Here is a 13,811-nt window from a genome sequence, read left to right as displayed (position 1 = left end):
TATCCACATTTAGGATAAAATTAGTAATGTTCTGAGCGGTGATGTTCCTGAATAACCTGCTGACAAGGCTGTGAGTGTATAAGATCGATAAGACGGTGTCTTCAGAATCTGCAGCCAAATGGTTTATATAACATCAGCAGCTCCTCTGATAAAGAATGGACAGGCTGGGGGGGGGGGGGGGGGGGGGGGTCATCACCGGTCAGCATGTTAATGAATAGACAATGCATATAAGATTGAATAATTGATTTTATTTTGTTTGTTGAAACTGCTGACAGACATTTCTATCATCTCCTGTTTATGGAGATTAAAAAAAAAAAAAAAAAAAAAAAAAAAACATTGTTTGCTAAAGACAAAAGTTATTCAGTTCTAAAGAGATCTATTGTTTCTTTTGAGTGATACCACGTGGTCCTTCTCAATCAATCGTACAATACAAGACTGTGACACTAAAGGAGAAAAAAAGTTATTGGAACGACTAAATCCCTTATTACATGGAGTGATATGATATTGTGTGTAATAGGCCTGGTCATCAGCTAATGAATGAGCAAATATTCATTTGTTGGCCACTCCTGGCAGGTTTGGCAGTCAATCTAAGGTGTATGGGGCTCTTTTGAACAACCAACGACGGATGATTTCGGTGGAGATAGGGGCATGATTGAAAAAAAAAAATCACCAATCGATCCCTTGGTTCTGGGAGAGATAAGCCGCAGCCAGAAATCTCTTCCCCCAGAGAATACAGAAACGCTTGGCCGTTCTGAACGTTCCTGTGTGTGAAGAGGACAAGCGCTGGATGAGATGGATAGCTAAGGGCCCAGCGATCATTCGGCTGTCAGTTATTGAAGGCCAACTTAAAGGGCTGCACAAACAATCCAGATCTTTCATGCGGCCCCACCTATCTGTTAACATAAATTTGTAATACGCTTGTGAAACAGGTGGAGATTCTGTTGATTGGCACTCGCACTGGGAAGCTATTGGATAGTTGACGCAAAGAAGGTGGTCATCTATGGTGCTGTTTAGGATAAAATAATTATGTTTGGCTACCACACCTTTGTTTTACTTTTAAAGAGGTGCTCAGGAGAAAAGAGCAGTGGCAAATTCCCATAGAAAACCTTGCCTGCTCTGGACAGTTCCTGACATGCACACAAGTGGCAGCGGAGAGCACCGTGTCTGACTGGAATTAAAACTACACTTTCTGAAGAGCATACAGTAGCTGATAAGTACTGAAAAGCTTGAGTCTTCAAGTAGAAAAAAAGATACAAATCTGTTTACCTTTACCTTTCTAGTACCAATTGATTTGATTCCCCCCGGAGTACCCCTTTAAGTAGGTTTTTCATATTGTTAGGTTTCAATTCTATATATATATATATATATATATATATATATATATATATATATATATAATCCTTGCTTACTGTTAGGTAATATGTGAATTCAATTAGTTCTTTATAATCTAAAAACCCATCCAGATAAGGAGCTGGTGACACAGGCACAAGAGAGAACAATCCACGGATCATCATAGTTTGTAAACAATAAATGTCTCCATTCCCTGACAGCAAGCAGCAATACATCAGGATATTTTTAACTTTTGCAATATAGTGAATAGCTTTTATATAAACCCAGGAAACCCCTTTCAGTAAGTTCTGTGTCTAATGATCAGAGAGTGGCATAGAAAAGGGTGAATGCTGTGCTTTTTTATTATAAGATTCAGTATTTCATGTAACAATCTGCTGCCAGGACCCATAGAGAAAGTCCTGCCCAGCACCATGCAGAAGGAATGACAGCTTTTCCTGGAGGAGTGTGTATGCAGGGAGCGCTGTCAATCACTGTGTGTGGGTGGGGGAAGCAGCACTCTCTAAGAGTCCTTGTAGCATTGGTAACAGCTATCTTCATGCTATGATTGGAGACATAGAGTTTATATGATTCATTTCAGTTCCGTTTCATGTTTAAAAACTTTATGGGAAGAAAGCATGAGTCCTGTTTCCTCCACCCACACTGCCTGAGTGACAGTTCTTGCTATATACACAGTCATAGAAGGAACCTGTCAATCAATGTGTGTGGGTGGGGGAAGCAAGGCTCACAAGCTTTCTCTATCTTAGCATTAAAAAAGCTTTTTACATGAAAATACTAAACCAAATCCCAGAAAAATATAGATTTCCAGCTCGAAATACACCCTATAATCTGCCTGCAGAGATTAAAAGGGATTTTCCAGGAGTTTTTCAAATCCAAATAGTAAAAAGATAATGTTCCTATGGCTGATACTGCAATATACTGCAGTTGTATTACAGCATGTGAACATAGTCTATTTATGTAATGTGTTATGATTTTCTAATTTTTTATTTATTTTTTTGTTTGTCACCCCCTATTGCTTGTATAGCGCTTTGGAATCAAGGAATAATAATAATAATAATATTAATAATAATAATAATAATAATAATAATAATAAATTAAAGAACACAAACTTCACATCAATTGGCACTGAGCTGTAGTAACACAGCTTTGCTACTGCACAGTGTTTGGAGCTGTCTGCTCTGTTTACTGTGTATTGACAATTGATCTGTAGGGATGCTAGATGTTGGACCCCCACCGATCAGACATTGATGATCTATATCGAAGATAAAATAGATCAGCTTGTACAAGAAGACTTGGCTACATCTCCCTATTAATGTGTTATCTGTCTCTGCCTCTACTGTTGTTCAATAGGCTCATTTTACTCTGAACTGCTCCCTATTAAGGGTAGCTGCACACATACTGTGTCCGCGGAGGATTTCACGTGAAATCCGCTGCGAATCCTGGTAGTGTGAAGTTGAAAGGGTCACATACCTCCAGCGGAATTTTCATTCCGCTGCCAGTATGTGACCCGGCCCCTTTAACCTCCCGCATCCCGCCGCCCGCAGCCCCCGGCCCAGAGCATACATTACCTGGTCGGCGCCGCGGCTATGTGTGAAGCTCCCGGTTCCCGTCGGTCCCCATTAGCCAATCAGTGCACCGCAGCAAACTTGCAGCATGTAATCCGCAGAGGATCTGGTACGTGTAAAGCTACCTTCAGTAGGTATTCTAATCTAACAAACTTTTCCCCATCCACATAGTAAGGCTCCCCACAAACTTGAGAACCAGGGATCCCAGTCTTCCATCACAATGCAATGTTGCGCGACCCTTTCCTCTATTCTAACAGGAGACTGGGATCTCATTCTCAAAATTGCAGGCTACCACAGTGGTGTTGCTTAAAATAAAGCTTTAAACAGAAGTTGAGTAGAACAGGGCAGAGTAAAAAATGGGCATACATTTAGCTTAAGGTACCATACAAAAGTTCCTGCTGAAAGGTTAAAAATAAAGATAAACAAACCTCCTGAGATCTTTTTGGAAGGTTTTGCTTGACTGAGGTCAATAAATTGAATTTAGGTTTAGATTTGGATTCGGTCATATACTGTACTTACTTGACCAGGTGCAGAGTGCCTAGCCAGTGGAGTGTAAGTAGTCACTCCCTCTGTTGTTGTTCAATGGTCTCATTTTAATCTCAACTGCACCCTGTTAAATAGGTATTCCCATCTAATGTTACTAGTGAGACTCCCCACAATCTTGAGAAACAGGGATCCCAGTCTTCCATTACAATGTAATTTTTTTTTGTGACTCTCATAGAGAATTAATGGACTGGCGGCTCTCACAATCCTTTCTTCTATTCTAACAGGAGAAAGGATCTTATTCTCAAAATTGCAGGGTACCCCTGTGTCAGACCCCCTACATTCCGCTAGATGATTAGGTGGATTGGTTCTAACCAATTGGTTGACACCATTCTATGGCTGGGCGGATTCCACATTCCGCCAAAAGAACTGACGTGCCAATTATTTCGACACAATGTGGAATCAGCCCCGCCAAAGAATGGGGTCTATGGCACGGGCAGACATGAGCGGCACCGCGAACAGGCACAAGCAACGGAATCCACCAAAACTTTTCCGCACGGATTCTGTAGTGTGAACCTACCCTTAGATGGAAATAGCGCTTTACCTGATTATGCAGAAGAGACCTTTCTTTCACATTTTTTTGTGTTTTTGCATATATTTTTTTCTTTGCTTACACCTTTTTTTAAAAGAAGCTTTAACATTGTCAGTGCTTGAGAAATGAACCATAAGTAGATGAGTTTATTTTCATAGAACAGATCATTCATAGAACCACGTAACATCAAAAGATTTTTAGAAATGCAGGGCACATCTTGTAATTCCTCTAGCACTAAGTACACCTAGACATAAAAGCTTCCTTTTTGTGTTTTACATTCATTAGATTGAATTTCACATAGACATTCTATAGAGATATGAGCATACCCCCTGGAATGATAACAGATGGAGTGGAATTTTGTTTATATGCCTTCATGTATCCTCCAGATCAATAGATACTAATAGCATTTGGTGGTCCGCAAAGCATAGCAGATCTAATCCTGATACAGTGTGTGTTCTATGCTAGATAATGCGCTACAGTGAGGTCCTTGTGGTTCAATTTTCAACAGAGTGTACAATAAATCACAAATGTCAAGAAAGCCATGTATTCTCCAGTTCTCAACCTATCTAGTCTTTTTTATTCTGCAAAATTTCTTCCTTATGATAAATTGGATAATATAGTTACTAAGAAGTAAATACGGCAGGTAAGGCTACAGTGGAATAGAATATTGAAGCCCAAAAAGTTGAGTAATGGGCAAATGTTTATCATAAATGTTTGTGGCCACCCAATTTCCTTGATTTTGAGGATTACACTAGCAGGTTGTGATAATATTTAAAATTTTGAGAAATTTAAGTTCTTACAATTTGTGGAAAGGGAAGCTTTCTCCGTGTGAAGGGTGTAGCCTAAAGTAGATATATAGTCATGAGCTCAAAATGTACAGTATATAAAAGCTATAGGTGCTGCTTACCTGCAGTTTAGTTTTCAAAGATCTTACAGCTTGTCTTCATCATAGGGGTCATCCAGGATCAGAAAAAAACATGGATGCTTTCTTTAGCAAACCGCACTACTCTTGTCCTTAGTTTGGGTGTGGGGTTTTGCAGCTCAGTCCCATTGAAGTGAATGGTGTGGAATTGTAATACCACACACAAACCAGGGGCAATGGTGGCGTTGTTTTAGCAAGAATATAGCTGTCCTTTTTTTTTTTAATTCTTCAAAATCTCTTTAACTCCGTTAAGGAAGAGTTGTGATCTGTGTCTATAATTTAGCTAGAGTGTCTTCAGGGAGTATCAGGTAGTCTGAGACTCACCTCCTGCCTTATTATTGGTTCAGACGTCTGCCTTTCCCCTCCCCACTGAAGCTCTGCCTATTCTGATTGGCTGTTATAACAGGCTCTTCGGAAAGTTAGTTTATGAGATCTGCTTAACATTACAATAAAAGCAGAATGGTTAGAAACTGTCCCCAGAACCACTGAGCACAAGTAGCTATTCAGACCGAGAATAAAGATGAACAAACCTTCTGAGATCGTTTTGGAAGGTTTTGCAAGTATCACCAGTTACCTCTAGGGGCCGTGCACTTATTAGTGATACACAGCACATCACTGTTTACAGTAGAGCAGCAGGGACTGAAAATAGCAGGACTCTCTTCTTTCTGCTACTCTCTGATCAAAAGCCATAGTCTGTTATACTCCCACACACTGGCTGGGCTTGGTGCAATACTGCGGTAGAGGAGCAGGGGCTCTTGTTAAATTGGCAGGAGTCCCTGTTTTACGATTTGCAGAGCAGTAAAAGAATACCTGCTTCCTGTTCATGTCTAAGGCTAAGCCCAGATCAAAGGTTTTCTTGGCACTCTAATGACCACTAAGTGGACACAGAGGACGTTTCTAATGTGGATCTGGCCACAGACATTTGTGGGGAGCATATGTTGTGTGTATATAAGGAAATTTTTTTTTCTTTTTTTTTTAAAAAGAGAGATGATTGTTGTTTTTTGTTGTTTGTTTTTGTATTGTTTCTTTTTAAGATTCATAAACTGTATTTTACCAAAACAGCACAAAAAGCAAACATAGGAACAATGCATTCATCCCCCAGTATCGCCACATTCAATAATTCTTCTGCTACATGAGTAACAGAGATGTTGCATTATGGTAATGATGTCTAAGAAGCCGCACACTCAAATGAAGACATGTAAAATATGTTAAATACCTTTTAATGAAACATATCTGCATATATTTATATCTATGATATATATATATATATATATATATATATATATATATATATATATATATAATTTTAAACAGTAGAGAAACCACTGCAGGAATGACATAGAAATGATGAGGATGTGTTAGGGATTTCCCACAGAGAAAAAACGGTATAAATTATGTATTATTCAGACAGTGTTCTGCCAGTGATATATGATCTCTAATTCTCAATTCCTTTTATTTTCCACTAAAATAGCAAGGATCAGATTCTATTGAAATACTAGGGCGGCTTTGCAAGGCATTTCAGTTTATTATTGAACACTATTAGTATATATTGTTGTATGTGGTTTACAGCTAGCTTATAAACAACACTCCAGTTCTAATGACAACATTTGTCAATTTTCACACTGTATCCTGTTATATCATTTACTCTCTACATAAAGCTGCCATCACCTTAAATTGACATTGACTATGGGTCAAATCTAATGACTCCAGATGCATACAGTAACCTGGCTTCCAACGTTAAAATTATAATAGCACCCTATAAAATTATATAGCACTGTTCTCTAATGTGGCAGATGGTATTGGTCCTTGTCAGATACCAGGATCACAGCTTCTTCTTTCCTCAGTTACACACTGACACAATTGGTTCTTTCTACAGATGTGTCAATATTCACCTTTCCTTAAAGTCCAGTGAAACATTTTATTGAAGTATTGGATTGGCCCCCAAAAGTTAAACAAATCACCAATATACACTTATTACGGGAAATGCTAATAAAGTGCTTTTTTCCCCTGCACCTACTATTGCATCACGGCTTCATGGTGATGTCACTTCCTGGATAACATGGTGATGTCACGACCCGACTCCCAGAGCTGTACAGCTGTGGCTGCTGGAGAGGATGATGGCAGGGGGACACTGAGTGACACAGGGCACTGGAGGGACACTGAGCATCCCTCTGCCATCATCCTCTCCAGCAGCCACAGCCCGCACAGCTCTGAGAGTTGGGTCATTACATCACTATGTTATCCAGGAAGTGACATCACCATTTTATCCAGGAAGTGATATCACTATTTTATCCAGGAAGTGAAGCCTTGATGCAGTAGTAAGTGCAGAAAAAAAAACACTTTATGTGCATTTCTCGCAATAGGTGTATATTGGTGATTTGTATAACTTTTCAGGGGCAGTACAATACATTAATAAAAATTTTCGCCTGACTTTTTCTTTAAGTTAAAGAGTCAAGGCCATCGAAAATATATTTGACCAGTCATCAGGCATAAATGTGGAGTCCAACAGCATCAAAGTTTCATCAACAATCTTTTATATCTGTTTCATAACGTAATCACAGCACTGTTCCACCCATATGTTGTGTTAGTCCAGCACAACTTCTTGACAAAAACTCATTCACTATTTATATACATTGGTTACATTGGTCAGTACTGGGGTAACTGACTGTCCAGGGTGCATCTGCACTACCTTCTGCCAATTACTGGACTTGGTTCCACTATGCTGTTGGGCCCCTATGTCATCAGGTGTCATCAGAAAAGTTATTGATCTCAGTGGGTATCTGCTGAGACCTGCTGCAATCAGGAGATATAGCCGGGGAGACAGCTCACCGGCCAGGCCATCCACTCCCCTGTCACTCACTAATTCCAACAGTTTAGACCCATTTTAGTCAAGGAGGCTACTGTTTAAGGATTAACATTTCTCATGAAAGAATTACAGCTTAATATCATGATATGTTATTATTTATATAACACTTTTTGAGGTTCCTGCACCTATATGGACACAAGGAATATATCTGTTCACAAAGTGTCACTAAATCATGTTGTTGTGAATATTTGGTAATCTTACAGCAAACTTCTTATAGTGATGAGTTAAGAAGTGCTCATCTGTACAGTTATATTACTTTTCTGGTGTTTTACATGTCACTGGATGTTTTTGTGTCATTCAGTTACTAATGATAACATAACATTTGCTTTCCAGATCCCAATGCATATCCTGGCCCAGCAGCAACCGACCACGCTCTTATAGGAGGGATAGTAGCCGTAGTCGTTTTTGTTACATTATGTTCTATAATATTGCTTGGACGATACTTGGCAAGACATAAAGGTATGCTCACTGCAATTATGCTCGTATTAAAGCTATCACCGTTCCATTTTTCCCTTTATGTTAATTTTTATTTTAACTATAACTATAACAAAGTCATCACACCAATCATTCAGTGTTGGATAAGCTACGGCTGGACTAGGATTAATGATCTCTACAATATGGCAATGAGATAATACATTGTCAGCATCCTCAAGTGGCAATATAAGCCTGAAATATATACCGGTTTTATCTATTCTACTGTTCTGTTCTATATTCCTTAGTACAAAACAATTTATTAACTTTTTGGCTATGTTGACATAACCTCAAAAACAGAGAAAAGGCGGCCGATTTTGCTTTTTAAAAAGACGTCCGTTTTTGCTGCGATTTAATTTACTTCAGTGCAATGCACACAAAGTATTGAATAACGGACGTTATCCCAGCGGACGTCAAAATAGTGATCATGACAATTATTTTCGGATGTCTTTTGCAAACAGCGGACATTTTTTATTAGTTGTTCACACACAGTTTTTCTTGGACACTAATGTCCTTGTATTAGTAGGTCCATTATGGAAATACGCATATTCTGGATTTTCCGAAATAATTATCTAAACACTCAATTCTTGAAATAAGGATTGCAATATTAAAGCAAAAGTAATAAATGAAAATAACATTTTTTTAGATTGTTAGAATATATTAATATTTAGCTATTTATGCAGTTCCCTAACATATAAGTAAAGAACCAAAAGTGAACCTAAACTTTAAAAACTCTATCTATGGAGGTTTTCATGTGGCTCCATATAAGTCCTTGTGTCCTGTAGCTCCTTCAAGGTGCATCATCTGAAATAATTGAACTAAAATCTTCTCAGATACAGGTTCCTTTTGGACAAAGTAAGTGGTTTACCGTCCTGGGAATCATTTAAAAAACATCACTCTGAAATCTCTAGGTCTAGCAATTTACAGCTGTGATTCCAGGAGCAGCTTAAAATCACCATTAAATTGCTCTATAACTGGAGAGCAATACCGTCTAGTAAAAAAAAAAAAAAAAAGTTAGAAGATTTCAGCTGAGGAAAATCTCACTTGCCAAATAATTTGTGTGTCAGATATTACGTGATCGGGTGATTGTTAGATTTTGCTATGTGAAGTATACTGTTAAATAAAGCTCTTTTCAGCCCATTATTCAGCAGTAAACCACTATGAACAAGCCTTAATAAGCCTTTACAGAAGAACCTACAAGGTTTGCAGAAGATTCTATTAGAAACATAATAGGAAACCACAACATACAAAAGAAGCCGGGTTTGCATAGACAAGACTTGGTCCTATAGAAAAGTTGGAAAAAAAATATATAATTTTTTTTCACCCTTCATTATACAGATAGTCATCCATCATATAATTTTCAGCTAGTATTACTTCATTTAGTTTTTCTTTTTTATCTGAAAATTCTTGGAATCCGTTCCTTCAATTGGGCCATGTGACGTCATGGCTAGCCCTTGGAAATTACCTGTGTTTCTGTGCTCTCTGTGGTGTCACCATTTCAGCCAGCAAAGCATTCCTGACTATATACTTTTAATCTATTATCTTAATTAGGACTAAATAGACATCAGGGTTATTACATAGTCCTCTCAGCAGGCAGAAATTGTACTGTCTCTAGCTGCCCATGTGCTTCTTTGCTAATGCATCATGGGATTGAGAGCGGGATTGAGAGCAGATTTGAGAGGTAGGGAATGAAGTTTGCGATGTAAAAGTCACAATGGTGGCTAAACAGAGGTCACATGACCCAGGTGCAGTAATAAAATGTATGGGTGCAGCAGAGCTGTGATGAAATAGAATACACTGCAGAATAGTGGCGGTGTGTGCATTATCTAGTTTTGAAGGGAATGTGACATTATATTACTACTGATATACATTTTTATTCTTACTTTGACTATGGCTTTTAAACTTACCAGACTATGGCTATGTTCCTACTTCAGATAAACATCAGATAAAGGCGTCTCTCTTGTTAAATAGACTACCACAAATAATAATTGTGATCTTTAATAGCAGTCGTCTACTTAACAAGACGCCTGTGTTCCCCCAAGATTGGGAATCTGTCATGGTCATTTGACGGCTGAGAGAGAGGGTGCCTTGGGCGCACATCTCCAGGCTCATTGTAGCAATTAGTTAGGGACTAAACATTCAGCCCCGCAATGATTAAAACACTATTAAATGTTTTTGTTACAGTGACAGTGTCCATTAAGTGGTTATTCACATCGTATCATACATTCTGGGTATACATCCTGTCAAAAATGATGGCATGTATGCATTGACCTTAAAGGGGTTATCCAGTGAAAATCTTCTGCTTTCAAAGCAACTGGTTACAGAAAGTTATACAAATTAGTAATTTACTTCTATTTAAAAATCTCCAGGAAGTGGTGTTTTCATTCCAGTCAGACACAGTGTTCTCTGCTGCCACCCCTGTCCATGTTAGGAACTGTCCAGAGCAGGAGAGGTTTTCTATGGGGATTTGCTTCTGCTCTGGACAGTTCCTGTCTCGGCCAGAGATGTCAGCAGAGAGCACTGTGTCAGACTGAAAAGAAAAAAAAATTTCCTGCAGAACATACAGTAGTTGAATGGTATGGGAAGACTTAAAATTTTTAAATAGATGTAAATTACTAATCTATACAACTATCTGAAACCAGTCGATTTGAAAGACAAAGATTTTTGCTGGATAACCACTTTAATGGCCTGAACATAGTCATCTAGTGACTACATTTCTTTTCCAAGGCTGCCAATGTATACTGTTGTAAGGAGGCAACATAGTGGGTTTTTGGTCATTTAATGCCTTTATATCCATAGAGCTCCATGATATAAATATGACCATATAATACCTCCAGCTTTATTATATACTACAAGATACCTCATTTTAATGCAACTTTGTGCCGCATGATGAAAACTATAATGTAACCCTCCCTAGCTGTTATCTCCTATATATTACCATGCCTAGCCTAAAAAGTGGTTTACTGTTCAGTCCATTTTACAGTTTAATTGTGCTATACACATCAAACTATAATTTTCCTTTTGTTCTTATTATACCATAGAGACAACGTATCTGAAAGTAATAATAAAAGGAATGGCATGTCTGGTCCGTTCCTGACATGCATACATTTGGCATGCAGATATAACATTAATATAATCTGATGTAGATCAGAGCATTGTATATAAATGATATGGTAATGTATTGTAAGCAGCTTTGCCTTGCATCAATCTCTAAATGGAACAAGAGACAGTCAACGACAAGCAAAATTTCTAACAACCGTTTTATAATCTTGATCTCTGTAGGGACATATTTAACAAATGAAGCAAAAGGAGCTGAAGATGCCCCCGATGCAGACACAGCCATTATCAATGCAGAAGGCAGCCAAGTGAATGCAGAGGAGAAGAAGGAATATTTCATTTAAATGCAAACCTGGTTACTACGAGTTTTACTTATCAGGCTGACTGCTGGAAAAAACTGGCTATCATTTTTTTTTTTTTTTTCAAATTTCATTCCCACCATCTTCCGCTCCATTTTATTAACTCCTGCTATCAATAGCCAGCTTATGCCAACAATCAGCTGTTGACAGCATCATACTTTAATTGCATTTCATAATGCGGGACTTTTCTTACTGCAGAAAAATCGGAAAAATAATGAAAAAAAAAAACAAATAAAAAAAAACATGTCCATCGCTCTGTTAAAAATCCAATCATACAGTGCTTGAATATACAGCCTTAACAATTGTTTTCTTCTTTATTTTTATTCTCATAGTTACACAAAATATGTTCTTTTTTTTTTACGTTTACACAAAGAACTTCCAGGCTGCCCTTTTGTATATCTCTCCAGCACACATACAAGTACATGAAGACACTAACGTGTATAATAGTCCATGTTATTGAACCTATTGGCAGTTCTGTGTTTACCCCTGTTCTGTATTGACCTACTTATTAATGTTATGTAGGATTTGGATCCACAGCACCCCGTGTGGCAGGGTGTGGTATTACAAAATAAACTGCAATAATCTGGACTACATTGATTGCTGCATGTATAAAGTATGGAGTGTGTCTTACCAGGACAAGGTTTTGGTACAGACTTGATTAGGTGCAATTTATTAAGCTACACTTAAGACAGACACTATTTTCTACCTTTAATAACAACCGGATGAATTCTTTTAAGAATGCTATAATACAAATGACCTGAATATAGTAACAGTGAGTATAGTTATATGCTTTAATAGAATACTCATAAGTCAGGGCAAAGTCATGTATGGCATTGAATACAGTAGATGTGCTCAATGTAGGCGTAAAAAAAAATACAAAGTAGTTATATTATACCTAAAGTGAATGTTCACCCTTGAATACCGTTGTGCTTTTTTTATTTTAATACATTTAATTTTTTGTATTGATTAACTTATTCTGGTTGGGGATCCATTTTTAAAATCTTCTGCATAGACAAAGGTTCATATTTATCAATGGAAAAATAATGTGCCTGATTTGTTGCCAATTGCAGCTCATTTTGAGACTTAGAAGCTGAGCTGTGATTGGTTGTGACTAGAATCAAAAATCAGAAAATGAATAATATATCTGCGCCGCAGCCACCACTAGATGGAGCTTAAGATCTTACTGCATACTGCTTATACATTGAATTCAGTAATAAAACAGTATTCAGCAAGCTTCTAGTCTAATCCTGCAGCAAATGTCACCATAATTTTATCTATAAAGCTATGTCAGAGGATTTGGAGCTCTAACTTCTAAATATATATATATATATATATATATATATATATATATATATATATATAATCAGTATAAAATATTCTACCTAAAATGTCTTTCTTTTGAAAAGTGGACGTTCACTTTAAGCCCAAGGTATATTAAATGATACTTCCATGTACTTTTTTTGTCTATTTTTTTTCTCCCCATTTTTGACTTCATTGTGTTTATTTAATGTTTTAGGTCTATCCATATTTATTGTTTCTATGTGGATACTACTGTGTTTTTTTGTTTGTTTGTTTTTTTTGTTTAGGAAGAGAAAAATTGTCAGAATATTTGCGCATTTCCGTATCTTGTAAATAGTAAATGTATTAAATCAAGTTGAACATTATTTGATACATATTTAACTTTTTTGGATGTAAGCAAGTCACAAGTACCCATTTTCTAATGCTCCCCCCTCCTGAAACCCTCTTAGATATGAACCTACAACCAGTATTATGTGTAGATAATGTGTTTGGATTTCTGTCTGTATGTCCTAGCACTGTTCAAAACTTTTCTAGATCATCTTAATTTTTATCTGTTCTACAATGGAAGCACAATGTTAAAGGAAAGATACTTTAATCTAACAACCAGTGCAGAGCCTCAGGTTTTTAAGCTCAACCATATTTGAGTACAGCTCTAATTGATGATTATTTTGTCGCTTAGCTTTCTAGAATTATTTTTTTTTTTAATTATTCTTATTTTATCTTAATTTTTATTTAGCTCTTCGGATTCTTTGCTTTTTCTGTTAATTTTCCAAATATCAAGAAAACAAAAAAAGTTATATTGCAACAAATACTACACAGTTTATGTATACTGTAAATGAACTTATTCTAC

At 37.2% G+C, this 13,811-nt stretch overlaps 1 protein-coding gene across 3 annotated transcripts in view; it reads left to right on the top strand.

Annotated features, from left to right (window-relative positions):
* The window catches only part of CADM2 (cell adhesion molecule 2), a 1,249,250-nt gene extending 1,236,170 nt beyond the window's left edge, over positions 1-13,080 (top strand). For all 3 annotated transcript variants that reach the window (XM_069944426.1, XM_069944427.1, XM_069944425.1), the window contains 2 exons: positions 8,109-8,234; positions 11,529-13,080. In XM_069944426.1, coding sequence (XP_069800527.1) covers positions 8,109-8,234; positions 11,529-11,647 — 245 coding nt within the window. In that variant the 3' untranslated portion in view covers positions 11,648-13,080. The remainder of the gene's footprint in view (positions 1-8,108; positions 8,235-11,528) is intronic.
* Positions 13,081-13,811: the final 731 nt, after the last annotated feature.

Source organism: Dendropsophus ebraccatus, chromosome 11 (genome assembly GCF_027789765.1).
Source record: "Dendropsophus ebraccatus isolate aDenEbr1 chromosome 11, aDenEbr1.pat, whole genome shotgun sequence".
NCBI classification, from domain to species: domain Eukaryota; kingdom Metazoa; phylum Chordata; class Amphibia; order Anura; family Hylidae; genus Dendropsophus; species Dendropsophus ebraccatus.
The sequence above is the reverse complement of the archived record's forward strand: the minus strand, read 5'-3'. Positions and strand labels throughout refer to the sequence as shown.